This window comes from Pteropus vampyrus, unplaced genomic scaffold (genome assembly GCF_000151845.1).
Source record: "Pteropus vampyrus isolate Shadow unplaced genomic scaffold, Pvam_2.0 Scaffold238, whole genome shotgun sequence".
Lineage (NCBI taxonomy): Eukaryota > Metazoa > Chordata > Mammalia > Chiroptera > Pteropodidae > Pteropus > Pteropus vampyrus.
The window spans coordinates 1,675,826-1,696,536 of NW_011889019.1; the positions used below are offsets into that span (position 1 = coordinate 1,675,826).

The 20,711-nt window shown below is 36.3% G+C and overlaps 1 protein-coding gene across 3 annotated transcripts in view; it reads right to left on the minus strand.

Annotated features, from left to right (window-relative positions):
- Positions 1-225: 225 nt before the first annotated feature.
- ARHGAP19 (Rho GTPase activating protein 19) overlaps positions 226-20,711 on the minus strand; it is a 49,553-nt gene continuing 29,067 nt past the window's right edge. Inside the window, exons 7-12 of one of the 3 annotated variants that reach the window (XM_023519847.1) lie at positions 17,714-17,779; positions 16,321-16,512; positions 13,680-13,778; positions 10,095-10,205; positions 9,475-9,553; positions 226-456 (exon numbers count right to left, since the gene is read on the minus strand). In XM_023519847.1, the coding sequence (XP_023375615.1) occupies positions 419-456; positions 9,475-9,553; positions 10,095-10,205; positions 13,680-13,778; positions 16,321-16,512; positions 17,714-17,779 (585 nt within the window). In that variant the 3' untranslated portion in view covers positions 226-418. Of the gene's footprint in view, positions 457-5,169; positions 5,964-9,474; positions 9,554-10,094; positions 10,206-13,679; positions 13,779-16,320; positions 16,513-17,713; positions 17,780-20,711 lie in introns of those variants that run through there. The other 2 variants (XM_011373990.2, XM_023519848.1) reach the window with 2 other exon arrangements.

The following is a 20,711-nucleotide window of genomic DNA, read 5'->3' on the forward strand; positions in this document are numbered from 1 at the left end:
ACCACAGTTCTTAAAGTCAGGCAGCCCTGGATGCTCGTCTTGGCTCTGCCACTTTTCAGCCAACAACAGATATATTAACTTCTTCCTATATGTCTTCTACTATAAAATCAAAGAAAACAATACTTCACAGAAATGTATGACTTTAATGAGACAAGGAAATGGCTAACACAAAGCTTACTTAGTACATAGTAAGTACTCAGTAAATTGTGGTATTAATTTTTCATTCAGAGGAGACTTAACTCCTTAGAGGCCCTCTCCGATACTGGAAAACTGGGAAGCACGTGGGCAGGAGCTCTGAAAAGCAACCCCCAGTTCTGTACTTTGGTGTTGAAGAACGGCTTCTGCACTCAAATTTTTTAAACAGTCTGTTTCCTTTCTCTGTTATCCACCAGTATGGTTCAACTGAATTAAGCATTCCTCAGCACAAAGGCACTGAAAATTTTAAAAGTCTGATTTCTGGAAACAAAAGGAGAAAGTTAGCAATGACACCAATGGCCCCTCCCGCTAACCCCCATCCTGGTTCCCAGGTGGAAGACCCTTAGCCTCAGGGTCTGGGTACTGGATGCTGCTGATAAAGGATAGGATATTAGTGATCCACTGGGACCAAGACTGGGCCATTGCTCAACCCGTTTTTGTAGTTTTTGCTCATTACAGGGAAATCAAGAGGCTAGGACTTAAAAGAAGCATCTAAACAAGCATGTACTTCACACCATAACCCCCTAGCTTCTTACCATTCCTGTTCCTGTATGCTTCTAATTCAGGAATGCAGGTAAGAGTAAAAAGTGGGCAGGGGACAATGGCCACGGAACTGTCCCAATAGGAAGAGAAGACTAAAGAAAACTCTTTCCTATTCTGTTTTCCCATCTTCCCTTTCTGCTGTTTAATGCAAGTCTGCTTCTTCATTCCTTTCTATGATTCAGTTAATATGTGCTCGGCACGGTAGTAGGCATTTTGACCCTCCTCCCATTTTTTTAAATTATTCTTGTCCCTCCATGCCTTTTTCTTTTCTTCTGTATTAATCATTTTCCCATGTACTATCTATAAGTCTTTCCACGCTTCACTTTCAAGAAACAGACCTGGCTCCTTTCTTTACAGTAAGTAATGCAAGTGGGTCCCTGGGAGATGAGGAGAAAGGGACAGTTCTGAGCAGCACGTAGGGAGCTAACACAGCTAATGAAGGAGATAGCTGCAGAGGGCTTTTTTTAGTCCAGATTTAAGTAACTCCTTTGTTATCAAAAATAATGATGTCAGAATCAATAACCTGCTGATTATAAAATTTATCCTTGGCAGAGAGATAAGAGAATTAACATTTAATATGTGCCACTCCAGGCACTGTGTGGGGCTAGTGGTTCTCAGTATTTTAGTAGTCAGGGACTCCTCCGAGATTCTTCTGTAAGCTTTGAAATCTCTTCCTTAGAAAAATTCAAATGTACATAAAATGTTACATAGAAAGACAGGGCGAATGATGCCTGAAGCACAACCACAGACCTTGGTTAAACCCTTTTGTGCTGAGCCTTTACATCTGATAGCATGGCATTACTAAGACTAGATACCATTGTCCCCACCTTACAGATGAGGGGACGTATTCAAGGTCACATGCATAATAGGTAGCAGGAACATTTCAACCAGACTTGTCTAAACACAACTTGCTGCCCTAGATGAAATGTCTTTACTGTTACTGCAAATATCGCTCCTTATTTTTAAACGAGGAAATAAAGATTATGTGAGAAACTGAAATCTGTGCAAAGCATTCCAGTCACAGAAAATCAGGAAGCTCAAAATTCCCAGAGGTTCCAATCCTATTTCCTATCAACCAAAAGCCCCACTCCCCCTGCGCCCACCCACCCAGCTGGAAAACAAGCCAAAGAGAAGCTTTGCTTAGAGGTTTCGTATTCCTCAGAATAAGAGGCAACCTCTCTGTCAATAATACCTCAGTAACACTGGAAAAACATTTAAAAAGAGGCAATCTCTTTAAAATAATGTCAGTCGAAATATAAATTAAGAAACCAAAGCCTATGGAAAGGAAATAAAAGAAATTTAATTTCAGAATGTTACATGAATATAAAGACAAAAATGTGTATGATTATTTCTTTACAGTTACATATATATAGATTATAGTCAAATAAGAATGAAAAATTAAAAATGGTGAAATAGTTAAGAAACCTTATTTCTCTTGTTGAGCTTGCTCGGGGATAGTGCAAAGGCAACTATTCAGTGCTGCCTTTATGAAGAGAGGACTCTGGCGGGAGTACTTCCCTACAGGTCCTGCTGGTCCCCACACATATCTGGGGGAGTGCTCAATGGCTCTTCAGCATAGGCTATGGCCTCGTACACTCCAGTTTCCATGGTAACCCAAGCGCTCAGGCTGTTATGTACTCCACCTCCTCACTAGGCCCTCCATCAACTCTCCACTGGTAGAAAGATCTCAGCATTAACTGTCTAGAAAAGCCAGCTTTTCTATTGTGAGTCTTAGATTGGGCTAATTATCACTGGTTTGAAAAGCCTGTGCATCTTAAGAACCCACATTTTCCCCAAATTCTAGGGTAATCCTGCCAAATGCTGGTATCCAGGTTTGGATCCAGGTCCTGTCTTCAGCACAAATGCTTCAGGGTGGAGGAGGGTAGAGATGAGGCTCTCTTTTGAGGAAAGGAGTCCTACATAGAAATTTCCTGACTTCAGAATGAGAGCCTCCAGCTTCAAGCATCTGTGCGAGGCCCTGTAGGAAGGAAGCAGACAGTCTAGAGAAGTCCATTCCCAAAGATGGCTTCCCAGTTATGTGTGGTCATATAGCTGTTCACTGTGGGCACAGCCCCAGTGACCACAGGTTCTCCTGGAAGACAGTATTTTAAACCATGTCCTAATATAGGCTCTGTGAGGGAAGCTGAGCAGAAATATTGCTATTCAGGAGGAAAGAATGACTCTGCTCTGACACTCTGGGATCTACTATCTTCCTTACAGGGCAACAAAACAGCCACCTCTGGAACACCCAGTGGTCATCGCAGTCAGCAGCCCTGCATGACTCCATTCCCCAATAGTACTCCCTTGTCACTGCTGACTGACTCTGGAAGGACATTCAAGGCAAAGAGCTTGTGAGGGATCAATTGTGGTTTCAATTATGATTCATTAAGTTCCACCTCCTTTAATATGTTTGGCACTCAGAAATAATCAGTGTCTCCTAATCCTCTCACTGCTGCAGTGGAGTTTTTCGAACCAGATTCATTGGTCCCAGTGCAATAGTCCAGCATTGTAAAAGGTCAGAAACCCCAGTGGTTTTCACTGATTCAACCAGTGTAACTCAACTAGTGCAGATGTGAATCAAGGAGGTGGTCTGTGTTTTTATGCTTGTGCCATCTGGCACAAATACACTGCTCCAAATTGACACCACATTAAAACCCATCGCAACTGACCCCAGAAAGAAATGAAATTTTAAAATCCAGAAGAGGCATTTCCAAAGAGATTGTTTTAACATGAAAAGTAAATATAACAAAACAGTGAAAAAATATCAGCTAGAGTTTAAAAATTGTTAAATACTGGCTCAAAAATACCCGCCCACCAAGTCAGAAGGGAGACAGTACCCTCCTGTGACATATGAAAAGGGTTTTTGTCTTTGAGTTCTCCAAAGATTCCAGAGAATTAGAACAGTTACATATTACAAGGCAGAAAGTTATACTATTTATTTCTCGAAACTGGATCACAGCTTCTATTTAAAAAAAAAAAAAAATGACCTATCATACCCTTAAAGCAAGGGAAAGCATACTTAATAAATAACTTACATGAAAAACACATACCCAAATTAACACATAAACTGCCCATGGGCAGGCTATATAAAATCATGTGCATGTGACATACACTTCTCACCACCCTAGTCCCATAACACTACCAGGGGTTACCAGTTACATCCAATCATGAGAGTGTCCTAAATCTCAGGTACCTCCCTTAAATAGAACCGCAGAACGAACTCAACAAGTTCTGTGGTATCAGGTCACTGCTCTGCACCCTCTACCTGAGGCCAGACCACGTTTAACACACCAAATGACTTCGGGACGAAACGCTTAGATGAACAAAGAAAGAAAGTATGGAGTGAAGGGAGAACACTACTTCAATCTGGTCATACCAAAAGGGGTTTCTATTTGAATTCACTGATAGCAAGGAATGTAATTTTTTCTCAATAAGGAAAAAAAGACAAATAGAAACCTATACAAATGAATTGCTAACAAGCATTTTTAAGAATGACATAAAACTGCTTTAGAGAAAAGGGCTTCTAAACAGTATTATACTCCTATCCAGCTATGGTTCACAATCTATCAAGTTGGAAGGCCAAAGTTTTTTTCCCTTCACTATTGCTGTTACAGCAACAAAAGAAACGAAAAGTATGAGAGGACTGACACCCAGACATCAAACCATCCTCTGCTCCCCAGAATCATCTTTTGTTTCAGCAAAAATGCAGTATTTTCAATAATTTAAAAACAGGTCGGCAAACCATACTTTGCTGGGTAAGGCCTGACTCAGCTCCAGCACACAGAGTGAGAACGGTTACACAGCTTCAGAAACAGGCACAGACTGAGCATTTTCACCTGCCACATGCTGCTTGCTTCCTGGGCAGTGAGTATTTACACGAGATCAGAGCTATGCCATTGCTCACCTCAAACACATGTGAACATCTCAGCCCAAAGCGCCAGCTGCATCTCCAAACTATTCCCCATGCCCATTCTAATAAGGACAGGGGCAGAGCAGCTCCTTGAACATTGGTGATAAACCACATTGCTTCCAAATGAGAACATTCTCTCCTTTAAATCCTCTAAGCCCTGCAGAGACTGATTGCTCACTCCCTTCCTCTGACTCTAGCTGGCTCTCAGGAGACGGTCTAGCCTGCACACCTGATCCCTTAAAAGGATGCAATATAATCCTACCCCTAAGGAGTCGTCCTGGACATAAAGCCAGCCAGCTCCCTCCTAGTCATACTCCAGAGCTTCCACCACATACAGTTATTTCAGCAAACCTCTATTAAGCTGTCGGTGACTTTCCTTGAGTCACAATGAGTCACAGTGGCACAGAAGTATTGGCACCACATTGGCACCAGAGTTGTTTTAGGCAAGAAGAAATTGAATGAAGGAAAAGAGTTCAGCAACCACACAATTATTTGTCATCAATGAGAAAAGGAGAAGAGAGGGAGGGAGAGAGGAACGCAGTTTAATAATTAACATTTGTTAAAATATTGTATCATTCTGAATTCTCTTTTTTCAATACTTTAGGACAAACACCTTGCAATCTCAGGCCCAAGAAATAATGAAAAATCTCCAGGAAAGCTATAAATTCCTTGGACACAAATAAAGTATTGAGGAATACAGCCTCGTGCTCTAAAGAGCTTTCTCAAAGTTGAAGGTGAAAAAGAAGGGAAAGACATCTAGCTTAGAGCCCATTTAGATTGCCTATCAAAAAAAATGGCTTTAAAAAATAAACAAACAACAAACGAGAAGTAACAACGAAAATACCCAACACTATCAAAACAGAGAAAATATCAGTTAAAAATGACACCAATCCACCAGGATTGATAGTACGTTAAAAAAAAAAAAAAATCATTGGCAGTTGAACACAAATCTCACATTTTTAAAAAACAGAATTTGTTTCAACAAATGCATGGAATGAGCACTGGAGTCTGCTTGATTCTGCTCACATACTGTGCTGTGAAAGCTGGTTGGTTGGTTAGTGGTTTCCCCATAATATTAAAGAAAGGAGAGAAAGAGAGTGCTGCTAGCATTGGTTCAGAAGGCACGGTCTGCAGAAATCATCCAGTGAGTAGGGTTAGAGGTATCAGTTAGGTCATAGGATTAATTAACTTTCACAATTCAAAATGCAGCAAGCAAGCTGCAAGTCCAAACTTCTCTGTGAGCGATCATGACACCTGGCCCACTAAAGAGAAAATTCTGAGTGGACAACAGAATTCTGGATCCTTCAGAGGAATCCTAGGATGAAAGAGAAACAAGAGCATTAAGCATGTTTATGAATATTTTTTCCCACCTTTTAAAAGCTAGAGAATCTATATTTAATATTTTCTATAAACTGAGGGTTAAGAGTTTAAATGAGAACTGATGAATCTTTATCAAGTAAACCTCACTTTGTCTACTTGCTCTAATCTCAGTTCATTACATCATCTTAATGGCAAAATGGCTACCAGTTAACTAAGTGCCTATTTTGTGCCAGGCACTGCTCTAACTTCTTGATGTACTTTCTCATTTATCTTCACAACAATCTGTGGAGGAGGTGATGTGCTTGTCATTTTACAATTGAAGAATTTGAAGCCTACACAAGCTAACTTGCCCCCAGATTTATAAGGCTATTAAGCAGTGAACTTGGGAGTGGAACCCAAGCCTGACAGAATGCAGAGTTCAGGTTCTTATCACCTGTAGTATAAACCCCGACAGTTGTTTTTTTTTCTTTTTTGTAATGCAAGTGCCTGACTTAAGCTTTGATTGTCAAGAGGCATCCACTTCGAAGATCAAATAGACTAGATAAAGAGCTAGGCCACCTCTCCACTGAGAATCCTATTTCAATAACTGACCATTTGGGCCACTTGTTTTTTTTCTCTTCCCTTTAAATTCCCACTTTAAATTCCCACTTTTATGTTTTAAATTAACCAATAAAGAGTGAGCTCATGAAATCTTAGGCCCCAATAAAAACAGAACCCTAGGCCCGTGCATTCTCTCTACCGACAACCTTGCTGTGTGGCCCCAGGTGTGCTGTGTAATTTCCAGGTCTTGCAAGTAAATAATCTTCATTTTTACCCCCTAAGTTTCCTGATACTTACTGCTGAATGGCATCTTACAATCATAATAAGAACTACAATGGCCAATCCAACCACAACATTGGTTATTGATAGGCTGAGACCAGCACAAAACACTACCAGTGTAGTATGCCTTTCACCAGAAAATGTTTACTAAATACCCACTAGATACAAGGCACTGTCATTGTTGGGAGGAAGAGAATAGAAGACAAGAAGCCACAAGCATATTCTTTAGTCTGGCCTTTGTCTTCCAGAAGAGAAACTGGTTACATTGATAATACATATGAAGTAAATAACATCGATAAATCATATTAAGTGTCAAAATTTTCATAGTGTCAATAAGAATTCAAAGGAAAATGTATATCTGGCTGGGTTAGCCAAAGAAAGTTTCGATGAGGAGGTGGGGTTTCAGCTGGGCTCTGAAGAATGGGTAAGACTCTGACTGCTGAAATTAATGCCAATTAATAAGTAGGTGCTAAATCAGCAGTTCTCATCTGGGGTGATTTTGCCCCCTCTTCCCCAGGGGACATCTGGCAATGTTTGAAGGCATTTTTGGTTGTCGCAACTGGAAGAAGAGTGCTACTGGCACCTAGTGGGTAGAGACCAGGGATGCTGCTAAACATACAATACACAGGACAGCTCCCCACAACAAAGAATTATCTGACCCAAAATGTCATTAGTGTCAGGCTGAGAAACCCTGTGCGAAATAAATGTCTTTGGGGAGTATACTATTGATAATGATAATAATTGCATTATCTTCTTTTATAAAATTACCATAAAAAATTTAGGGTTGTATTCATTGTGTAAAAGAAATAGATGGCAAGAAATTAAATCTGCAGGCTTGGAGACAGAAGAGAGTTCAGATCTGGAGATGCAGGCTTAGATGCAGTTAACATACAGAAAACTGAACTGAGAGCTATAGAAGTAGACCAAGCTGCTAAAATGGGGGAAGCAAGAGCAGAATGAGCAAAGAACTTAAAGTAGAGGGCTGAAAACACAAAGAGGCTGACGTGTAGGCAGATGACAGTATGTCACTGCAGAGATCGAAAAAAATTAAAGAGTAAGAAGGAGAACAAGATAGTATAACATCATGACAGCCAAGGAAGGCATTTCAAGATAGAGGGAGTGACCAGGAAGAAAGTAAAATAAAAATGCCATTGCCTAATCCAGTGAAAGATCATTCATTATCTGTGGGCCTCCACTTTTCTGAATCACTAACATTTTTGAGAATCTAATAAAAAAGTATATATCTTCTCTCCTCCAGAAAAATGCACATATGTGCCTACACATAAAATTACATCAACAATACCAGAACTTTATTAGAGCTTTATGAAGTCTGCAGTTAACAGGTCAAGCATCCCTGCTCTAAAACTCCTTGATAAAATATTATATATTATTAAACTGGCTTATTTTTTTAATGTATTTCTTTCTTCTGAAAACAGAGTTGTCAATATAGAAAGACTTATTATTTCTCGATTATCTTCAAAAATGAAAGCAACAAAAGATATAATTGATATAAAACAATGTATCCTTCAAAAATACTTTAGGCTTGGTTTTGACTTATGGATCTAAAAGTAGAAATATTTAGACACACATAACTCAAACAACGAACTTGCATCAATCAGACAGCCCAGCCTAGAAATCAGAAGTAGGGTGAAAAGAAGAATTGAGATAATTATTCAAGGATAAGTAAGCAGACTATATTGAAATCTAACTTTCTAGAAAAGTATAAAAATTAAGCTTTTGCTCTCTTTCTATTGCTGATGTCTCAAACAGTAATTATGTTCATGTCTCAGTGCTAAAATGTGCATGTCAAATCAGAGATCACTTCCGTTGCTACACGAGCCTAATAAAACAAGACCAACTCACATCCAGTTTCCTTTAGTTACAATTATGACCACTTGTTAATGTTTTAACAATCACAATGTGCTTCCAAAACATTATTTCAATTGAGCCTCATAAGAAATCTCTAAAGTAGATATAAGTACCATCCTCATTTTCAGAGGAAACGTGGGCTCAGAGAGAATGAACAGTTTTCCCAGGCCAGAGGAATGATGACTCAAATCAGGTCTAACTAGAAAATCCCTAGTCTTTGCAATAAACCACATGGCTTCTTCAGAGGAAAGCAAAGCAGCCCCCCGCCTTTTACCAGAAGAGCCTAAGCAACCAGCAGTCCCAGCGCTAAATATTCCTTTTTGCCTTAAATATCTTCAAAAACATCTTGTACATGATTTCCAGGGTGAGGTATGATTTTCAGCATGAGGTATTTATCTGAAAAGCTTCAGTGAATGAACAAGCTAAAGTATACAAAGAAAAAGAGCATAACTATTTCACGTTTACTGAGCATATTCTCAGCACTTCTGTACTTGGTCTTACGAATTGGTTTACACTTGCTTTTAATTGCTTAACAAGTATTCTGAAGACATTTTTCACATGTGTCGCATCTGTCCAGGGATGCAGGGACAATGTAGGTCTGTGTTCACAGCTCCATCCCTTAGCACTTGGGACAGTGCTAAGCAGGTGCTCAATAACTATCTGCTAAATGAACGCAAGAACCAAGACCCAGCCTTGTGATTTTTACATGACTGCTGACTACAACCATACTACACTGGGAATTCAAAAACTGCTACTGACTGACTAGATGCAGAAAGGATCTACATTCAGTAAGAACACAGAATAAGTACAATTAGTACCTTTTTTCCCCTCCTTCTTCTCCTCAGACCATTTCAATCTTGTTGGTATCATCGTGACAGCTGGAGAGCCAGAACATAACTGTAATAAGAAAATTTTAAAGTGGCTTAAATGTCCTAATGTTGTTCCTACAGACAGACTTTACTAACAGAGGAATTATTTACTAGATAAATTTCAATGTGAAGACTTTTACTGGTGTATTTATATCTTTAATCTTAACTGATTTTATTCCTGGCTTAAGGAAATAACTATGCCTGGGATACCTTGAAGAACTACTCCACAGGTAATGCATTGCCAGGTAGGCCTGGCTCAAATATTACCCACCCTCTGGAGTCTCCCAGTAAGAACTGCTCCCTCCAGCACTATGTTCCTGGGGCTATTTCACTGTATTTGTCTTCTCTGCTTATGACTGGCTATATCCTCCTTGAACTCAAAATGTATTTGTTGAATGAATCAATGAAAACCTATAGAAAGATGACAGCATAAATGAAAGGATTAATTGAGAAAAAAGCATAGTTGAATAGTCCAGAGTGACACATTAAGACAGATAACAGTATATCCATTTTCTTCCTTTCTAAAAATGTACACATACAAATAGAAAGTACAAAGAACAGTATCTTACTAAGTTCAGATTTTCTTTGCTGGCTCCCTTCAATTCACCCATGGCTGGAGATTCCGGAGAAGGGGTCTTATTTTTCTTTTCTGACACCATCTGGTTTCCCAGGACCTTCCGCTGATTTAAGAAGAGAAAATATTTAATTTATAAACATCTGTATCTATATTATAGCTATTCTGGCCTTCAAAACTAGAGTTTCTTAGGTTAAAAAAAATCTCCGCATTCGGATAAATTCTCCCAAGCCATCTTATATAAGGGAGGCCAAAGTATGTCACCATGGGGGAAAAAAAAACCTGAAATCATTGCCTTCTTCAGGTAATCACTTTTTCTCTACATTTAAAAAGGGCCAAGATGTTAGAAGCAACATTCATAGTTGATTTAAACTAGCTAATACAGGCAATGACTGTGTGCTTCTGAGACCTTAAAAGAAACGCCAGTTACCTAACTGTACAATTTTTTCCTCACAGACATGTATGTTGTCTCTGGCAGCTCTTAAGTGACCCTTGCTTTCCTCCCAACTAAAAGATACTTACACTGGGTCCATTTTAAGACTATCACGTCCTCACACAGGGTTGGAAAATTTGGAAAATTCTGTAAGAGTTTCTAATATAGCCGCAAGAGGGTACAGGCCTTCTTAAGAGGGTCACATGGCTATACTGACATTCAGAGCAAGACTAAAAGCCCTTTCATTTCTTAGAAGCTGATGTAACCTACTGTAACAGCTGACAGTGACAATTCTACCATGTTTAGAGAAATCTTCTCTTTTTTCTCCTCAGAGAATAAATTTAAATTCCAAAAACAGAACATATCAAAACTAAAACATTAAACTCTACAATGTAAATATTAATAGCTACATTCAGAATATTGCAATGTAATACATTATTTACATGAGAGAAATTTTAGAGGAAAAAAGTCTAGCCAAAAAAAAGAGGGGGAAGATCAAAGTAAAATAGCAAGATAGAAATCAAATAGCTAAAACACAGAAATGCCAGAAAAATAAGACTAGTACATTGAATGACTCCTTTCAGAAGTCAGTTATCACCTCGGAATAAGCTAAATTAGGGATGTCGGAAGCCACAGGACTGGCTATAAAACCTCCAATCAACTTTTCAAAAGACGTTTTATTACTCTATTACTATTGAGCAGAAACCTACATCTATTATTAGCTCAAAAATCTCTTCATTTATAATGAAAAGTTTATCCTCGGTTTTATAAAACTTGCTAACATTGTGTTTAAAATTGTTGTTCTATTTTAACCTGATAGAATTATAAGCTCTTTTATAACTCTAAAGTTCTAAATTCTCTCTCAGTAAAGAAGTGGGCAGCTGATAACAGAAGACTATATATTTACATTTCAAGCAACAATTAGCAATATATCTACAACCAACTGCAGAAGAGCTCACTATGAAGAGAAAACAATACTCATCTAACTTCAGTTAAAGAAACATTGGTTTGACTAACACATAGAGAAACATGTCTTTGACTATAACTTTTCTTGTTATCAATCACCTCTATGACAGGGAAGTCAGAGGGAATAACAGACTTCCAAGTAAAATGAACCATGGACATTCATTTTACTTACTTGCCATATCTAATCAGGTAAATGTATCTCTAGGGTTCCAGCAGAGGGAATTTTTTTTCAATTGTGATAAAATACACATAACATAAAATTTACCATTTTACTATTTTTAAGTGTACAGTTCAGTGGCATTGAGTAGTCACATTGTTGTGTAACCATCACCACCTTTCATCTCCAGAACTTTTCATCTTCCCAAACAGAAACACTGTGCCCAATAAACAATAACTCCAATTCCTCCTACACTCCTAATTCCTGACAACCATTCCACTTTCTTTATGAATTTGACTATTCTAGATACCTCATATAAGTGAAATAATACAATATTTGTTCATTTGTGGCTGGCTTATTACACTTAGCATAATGTTTTCAAGTTTCATCCATGTTGCAGCATATGTCAGAATTTCCTTCCTTTTCAAAGCTGAATATTCCATCGTATATATGTATATGTCACATTCTTTTTTATCCACCAGAGAACACTTGAGTGGCTTCTACTTTTTGACTATTGTAAATAATACTGCTACAAACATGGGTGTAAAAACATGTTCGTGTCTCTGAGGGTTATATACTCAGAAGAATTGCTGGATCATACAGTAATTCTATTTTTAATTTTCTGAGGAACTGCCATACTGTTTGCCATAGTAGTTATACCATTTTTCATCCCCACCAACAATGCACAAGGCTTCCAATTTCTCCACATCTTCACTAAAACTTATTTTTTGTTTTTGTGAGAGTAGCCATCCTAGTGGGTAAATTGGCATTTCACTGTAGTTTTGATTAGCATTTCTCTAATGATAAGTGATACTGAGCATCTTTTCATGTGTTCATTGGCCATTTGTATATCTTCTTCCTAGAAATGTTGATTTAAGTCTTTTGGTTATTTTTTAATTGGGTTTTGAATTGTTTCTTTGGAGTTTTTTTGCTACTGTAAGGTTTTTTTATATTCTGGATATTAGCCCTTAATCAGATATATATTTTACAAATATTTTCTCCCATTCTCTTTATTGCCTTTTCACTTTATTAATAGCAAAGGAAATTTTAATGTCAAGCAAACCTAATATCCCAGAGTCTACTGGCCCCAGTGGATCAGAATTGAGAGTGAATGCTAAACTTCTATTAATGACATTAACCATCAAAATTAGAGTTAGATGAAGTTGCAACTGCTAATAACTGCAGCTTAAATATATAAATATATATATATATTTATAGACATAAAAATATATATATATAAATTCTAAGCACAGAGTTCCTTAATGTTGCTGGATTTATAAATTTTAATAATCTTAAAATTACTTTAAAAAGGAAACCAGTAGAATACAGAATAGTGCAAATCTTTCTCCAAGTTAACCAGAACCTTGCCTTTGTTTCTTTATGCCTGGAAATTTGAATCCTATAATCAAGTTATCTACTGCCATCTGATGACAATATTCCTTAACTACAAGTTCAAATCGTCCGTGAAGACTGGTAAATTGAATCTACAAACATCGTGAAGGCAGCAACAGCACATAAGTGTATATTGTATTTGTTTTAAAACAAGACTTTTAACAAATTTGATACAAAGGAAGAGAACACACTGATCAAAATACTAAGCTCACAAAAATCTGAGTTACCTAAAACTCACTAGTTTTCTAACCATTTTTCAACAATTTTCCTAGACTGTCAAACTTCTCATTTCTCTAAACTTTAGCAAATTGCACAATGAAGTATGTAGCGCAAAGCAGGTCATGAAGCGAAAAGGACTCTCTAAACAGCTCAGGAATAAGGACCCTGTTCTCAGCCCCCGAAGAGGAAGATGGACCTTTATATCTTTTATTCCTCACTTCTACCATCATGGAGCCCCTTCTTTGGTTTGAAACACAGCAAAAATGCTTTGAAAAATAAAAGCTTTTCCAAATTCTATCCATTTCCCCTTACAAATGATCCCAAAGAATGGAAGAAAACTTCATGCATAAGAAAAGTCAAACTGTTCAATCTTCTCACAGTCGATGCTGAAAACGACAGCACAGCATACCTACCTTAATAAGGCCACTGAAGGAACGTGAACGGGCCCTCTTCTGTACCCGGGGAGTAGAAGGTTCTCGCCCTGGTGTCTGGGTCACAGATTGCTTATTAAACTAAAATAAAACAGAGAGAACATTTTGTTAATATTTTCCCATCAAGAGATAGCATTCTGTGACAACTAATAGAATAGCTAAGTATAAATAACCAGAAAAGTCCAGGAAGAAGTGAGTCTGTACATATATGGAGTAGTAGGTTGGCAAGCAAATCACAAAGGCTGAAATGATGCTGCTAAAAATAAGTCAAAATTTATTATATTAGTTTGAGGGCTAATTAAGTTAAATAGTACACACCAAAAACAAACAAACAAACCAATTGGAATCAGATAATGCTTCCAGAATTAGCTCTACCAGTTTATAGCAAATAGAGAGGACTGAGGAACATCTTAAATAACACCATAGGGATGCAATCAGCAAAATCCAGACTATAGGAGACAACCTGGTTTCTTTCACAAATAAACTGCAGGGGGCAGGGAAAGAAAGAATGTGTGTATGTGTGTTAAATGCAGTGTGGTATTCTGGATTGGATCCCAGAATAGAAAAACTAGTAAACTCTGAATAAAGTCTGTAGGGTTATGTACCATCTGTTAATGTCTTAGTTTTGACAATGTGAACTTTAGAAGGAACTGGGTGAAGGGGATGTGGGAATTCTCTGTACTATCTTTGCAGTTTTCCTCTAAATATAAATTATTTCAAATTTAAGAACTTTATTCAAAGAAACTGGTAATTGTTTAGAGAGAGGGAAAGGGAAGGGACCTACTATTAAAAGGGACATAGTAGATGTATCAACAAAAAAATGCATACCTGTTGGTCATACCACTTGTAGAAAAAATCTGCAATGAAAATACTTATAACAAAAATGTATAAATTAAAAAATGACCCAATTTCCTCAATATGTCCAATAAAAGGCAAGCTGCATATACATTAGGTTATATATGAGATATATGCAGTGATTAAAATGTTTACTGGCTTTTAATGACATGAAAAATGTTCATGATATAATTTTAAATGAAAAGAGCAGGAAATAAAAAACTAAATATATATTATGATCTCAATTAAGCAAAAAAAAAAATGTAAAATACATAGTCATGAAAAAAAAAAACACCAGAAGGAAATACTTCAAAATGTCATCAGTGGTTATCTCCAACTTACAGGTGGTTTTTATTTTCTTCTTTACATTCTTCTGGAGGTTTAAATGTTTCTGTAGTGAGTATTCATTTATTTTTATAATCATGAAGAAAAAAATTAGGAAATAGTAAAATTATAGTTTCTTTGAAAAGAAATGGGTAGTATTTTTAATGTATGCAAGGAATTTACAAGCGTGCATGAGAAAATGCTTATGCTGTAATGTTTTTTGAAAAGGGAGCAATAAAATAAAGTATATGATATAATCATAACTATGTAAAAATATATCCATAGAAAAAGACTGAAAAAAATAGCCAAAATCTAAACACTAGTTGAATGGTTTGTTTTCTTCTTATCCTTCTCTATAATTTCCTATTTTTCTAAAAAGGTGCAAAAATAATGTTAAGATTTTTTCTTTTGTATTATCTTTAACCCTCAGTGTTCTTGTAAGTCATTATACTTGTCCTACCTGAATTGCTATCTTAGTTTCCACCAAGAATTAAATCACTACACTGCTTTGAATCTATAATTCTCAGCCAACACCCTTCAAAATTCCAGTCATAGCACAATTTGCTAGATGTCAAAGTAACTTCAAAGAGAGTGACACAAAACTTCTCTTAAAGAGTTTTGTCAATTGTTAAGAACCGCTCAGTTCAACATTTTCTGAGCACTTGTTCATGTCTGGCCCTATGCTTGAGCTTAGGTATAAAAAAATAAAAACACAGACCCTTCCCTCAAGACAGTCCCAATTGAATACACAGTCAAGAGACTGACCTTGCCTGATCAGCTAAAATTCAAGAGGGACTGAGACAAAATTAATTTCTTGAGAAAGAAACTAACCAAGTCATCTGGATTTACTTAAGCTATATTTTGAGTCTCAAAATGGGAAATGAGAGATCTCCCTTAGCTCCAAAATAAACAAACTTTGTCTAGAATTCTTATTTCTAGTATCAGACTGGGCCCTTGACTGTTTTCTAACTGCAAACAACTCACTAATCAGAGCTACCACTTTTACTCTGCTATGCCAGCCACTTTACATAGATTCTCGCTAATCTTTATAACCATGAAACATGGGCATTACAATTACCATTTTACAAACAAGAAAACTGAAATTCAGAAAGATTAAGTTATTTGCCAAAAAAATCTGAAGGGTTTAAACTTTGAAACAATATATTATGACTGCTGGTTCTCTCTCAGCAAACTTGGTACATGATCAAACTAGAGAAATTCTAATTACACTTGGATCCTTCTGTTTAACTCTAGAAATCCAAAAGCCTCCACTCCTTTCTCTAATGGGGCAGGAAAACAGAGATCACACTGAGGTTCCGCAGACAAGCTTGCATTCTTGGCTGAGCTGAAGCTTGGGCCAAGAAGAGCCAAGAATTAAATGAGATTTGTAGCAATACTCCCTAGTGATTCTACAACCCTGACCACATTCCCAAAGCCCCATCATTGTTTCCCTGCCTTCAGCCACCTGTCTGATAAGCTGTTTCTTCTTTGCTGACTCTGGCATATTATGAACATGTTGAAACAGCTCTCTTAGTGCCTCTTCCGTACGCTGCTGGGTCTCCTCCTGATGAGAGCAGGAATCTACCCGGTTCCATTTCCAAGATTTTGCCAGTTGGAAGGACTTAGTATGACATGAAGCTGTCAGATCAAGATCATCCTAGAGAAAAATTTAAAAGAAAAGTAAATTAATATATCCCTACCACTTTTGTTTTCAGGTTCCCACAATCCTAGAACAAAAAGAGGAGTGAAAGAGTGGGGAACCTGGTATATTCTTATACCCGGGAATGAGAAAAATCTAAAAGCTAAAAGAAACCTATAATTATAGACTATAATAATAGCCCACTTCCATGACCTGCCCAGAGAACCTAAATTCATTTAGAATATTGCCACCAAAAGTTATATTTACATAAGAGTTCAGTTTTCAAAGCATCTTTTAACCTCATGCAATTTTCGCTGCTACCCTATGAAATAAACATAGAAAGTATCATCATTCCCATTTAATAGAAAAAAATTAAAGTGATAAGTTTAAACTCTAGCTACTAAAGTGATACACTCATCTTAGAGCCAAGTGCTGGTGTTCTTTCCCATGTAGGACATTATGTGACAACTACTTGGCAGTAGTAGTGGAACAAAAACAACTCTCTAAGAAAGACCACATCCCAGTTAAACTAGTTGAAATCAAATACTGTTTTCCTGGTTATACCGAGTATTTGCTAAATGAGAGATAGAAACAAACAAGAGCAGAAAAAATAGTATAAGACAACAGCTTAAGTTTCTAACCAAGACGGACTAAAGAGAAATCATCAAAAAGTACTTGTAAAATTTTTTAAACTTCTCACTTTTAAAGCCCAGTAATCATATATAATCTTGTTAATAAACATCACACATTTGCTTTCTGAGCTCATTTGGTCTCAAGTCTTTTAGCTATTTGATAGTGCTATCTTACTGCTGAACCTGAAATAAAAATGCATTACATAAAATTGTACTTTTATTACTTTTAAAAATATTTAATACATTTGCGATTTGCAGATTGTTTATATCACATGCTACAAGAACACACACGGGCTTTATTAAAAACCATCACTATGCCATCACTCATATGCAGAGGATACCATCCACCAGTGGAGCACCTTCGAAAGCAGACATAAAGACCATATGTCAGGGCATTTCTATTTCAACATATAACTTTCTTCTCAGTCTTTTTCCTTATCTCAAAATTACTAGATAATTTTGAACTATAATATTAAAAACATTTTATTTTCCATGGCTTTACTTTAATTTCAGACTTTGTTTCAAAACTTCACTGATTTTAATTAACTTTCTCCTTGTTTGGGCTAAGAGCAATTTCCTATTCTTACCTTTGATGCTTGAGTTCTGGAGCCCAAATAGTGCAATCTGGCACATTCCCGAACATAAGCAGGAGCCTGGGCAGGTTATAAAAGAAAACCAAGACCAAATAATTGGTAGTATCTAAAATTCTTTCAAGACACAAAGACAGTGGTTCTCAAAATGATCTGATTGACAGATTACTTTGGGAAAAAAAAGATCTTCAAAATGCCCTATTCTATAGCTTCCACCAAAAAGATAATCTCAACAAATCTGATGGGAAAACTGTTTGTGAGAAGACACCACTATAGTTGTTGCTATTCTGAGAATCGAATATGGCATGTATGTACTCAATGAACCAGAAACAAAATATAGATATCTAGTAATGTTTATAATTGACAAAAACCACCCCCAAAATTCTTACAAATTACAAGTGGTAATATTTTAGAATCATTGTATAGAAAATACCATTTAGAATTACTATGGGGTAACGACAGACAAGGAAGAATTTAGCTTACTGCTACATTGCCCAAGTGACAAGTACTCTGTACAGTCCTAGTAGAAGTATAAAATAATATAAGTGCTATGGAAGAATTTGGCAACATCTAAGAAAATTACATTTGCATTTACCCTTTAACTGAGAAATCTCAGTTCTGCAAATCTATCCTGAAGATATAACTCCAGAAACATAAAATGCACTTAGATAAAACTAATCAAAAGACTGGACCCAGCCTCAAATGTTTATTAATAGCAGACTGGTGGAATGAATTTTTATACAACCATACAATGCAGTACTATGCAATCATTAAAAATGAAAGAAAGAAGGGAAGGAGGGAGGGAGGGAAGAAGAGAGGGAGGGAAGGAAGGAGGAAAAACTCAAAAACTAATGGAGTTTTGTCAAAAAGACTCAGCAGGAACTGGCTTGCAGAAACAATCACTGGCCAAACTGGGACAATCTGAATATCAAAATTAGTACCAAAATTGAAGAACACTTTAAATAACTAAAGATCCATGAGTCTACAGACACACTCGGAAAAAGAGAGAATGAGAAAGAGAAAAGGAAAGCTCTTCTCCGAAGAGCTAATAAAGATTAAATAACAGAATTAGAAACATCACTATTTTTAATACCCAGTGTAATCATAGATTCTAGCAGGATTATCAATAGATGCTAAAATTATCATAATATTACACAATCTCCCTGCAGGTTACCCACTGTTGCAAATGAAAAAAAAAAAAAAAATGTACCTTTATAACTGAGATATGTGGCGGCTAGCAAAATTAGCATCACTAAGAGTGAGACAATTCTGTGCCTCCTAATGTGATCCAATATGATGCCATATGATATACACAAACAACACCTATGAAGTATCTTTGCCAAAATTGCTTAACCTGAATCTAATCAAGCCTCTAAGCCTAACTTGCAGTTTACAGGAACTATATAGAGGGGCATAGAGGAACAAGTTAAATGACTTTGAGAAGACAATAAGACAAATTCAGAATGTGTAATATTTTATAACACAGTTGGTCTGAATGCTTCAACAAATCAATGACATGAAGAAAAAGCATGATTGTTCCAGATTAAAAGTGACATAATAATCAAAACAATACATAAACCTCAACTAGCTTATGATTAAAAAAAAAAAAGCAGCTATCAAATACATTCTTACAGCAATTGAAGAAATTTGAATTTGTACTGAATATTAGCTGATATTAAATTCTTGTTAATTATCTTAAATGTGATAATGGTATTATGATTTTTAGAATATTCTTATTCTTAGGAGATGCATATTAAGTATTTAGGGTAAAGTGTCATGAAAAAAAAGTGCAATTTACTGTCACTGGTTCAACCAAAAAAAAAGTATAACTATATACAGAGAGATAAAACTGAACGTTTCCTGAATCTGAGGGATAATTATATGAGTATTCACTGTTTTACTCTTTGTACTTTTCTCTACATTTAAAGTTTTTCATAATAAAGTTTTAACAAGAATCTTATGACAAAGACATTATGATATCTATAGTTTAATTTTTAACTTGAAAAAATATAAAGCACAGCTCAGGATCATAAGTAATTTCCTCCAAACAAGAATATGACAGAAGCCACACCGCAGCTTCACCTTCGTCTTGTTTGCACACACTAGAGAGACTCTGCTGCTGGCCTTGAAGAATTAAGCTGCTATGATATGAGTGAAGAAACAAACTGAAGGAAAAACAAATTAAAAGGAACCAGAACTAGCCAGAGCAACTAGGCAAGAAATATAAGTAAAAGACACTCAAATTGAAAAGGAAGAAGTAAAATTATATCTGTTCACAGATGATATAATCTTACATGTAGAAAGCCCTATGGATTTCGCAGTAAATTATTAGAACAAATTCATCAAAGTAGCAAGATACAAAGTCAATGTTCAAAAATTGGTTAAATATATAATAAACAACACGAAAAGGAAATTAATAAGACAATTCCATTTACAATAGCCTCAAAAAGAATAAAATACTTATGAATTAACTTAACCAAAGCAGAGAAAGATTTATATAATGAAAACTATAAAACATTGCTGAAAAAAATTAAAGACATAAATAAATGGATAGACATTCCATATGCATTGATTGAAAGACAATATTGTTAAGATGTCAATACTACCCTAAGTAATCTACAGGTTCAATATAAACCCTATCAAAATCCCAGTGATGGTTTTTGCAGAAACAGAAAAAGTCATCCTAAAATTCATACGGAATCTCAAGGTATCCCAAATAGCCAACAAATTTGAAAAAGAACAAAGCTGAAGGACTCCTGTTTCCTAATTTCAAAATTTACTACAAAGCTTTAGTAATTAAACATTGAAGAAATACATGAAGACAAACATAAGACCAATGGAAGGGAACTGAGTCCAGAAAGAAATCTTCACTCATATGGTCAAATGATTTTTAACAAGGGTACCAAGATTATACAATGGGGAAAGGACAGTCTTTTCAACAAATGGTGCTAGAAAAACTGGTTATCCACATACAAAAGAATGAAGTCAGATCCTT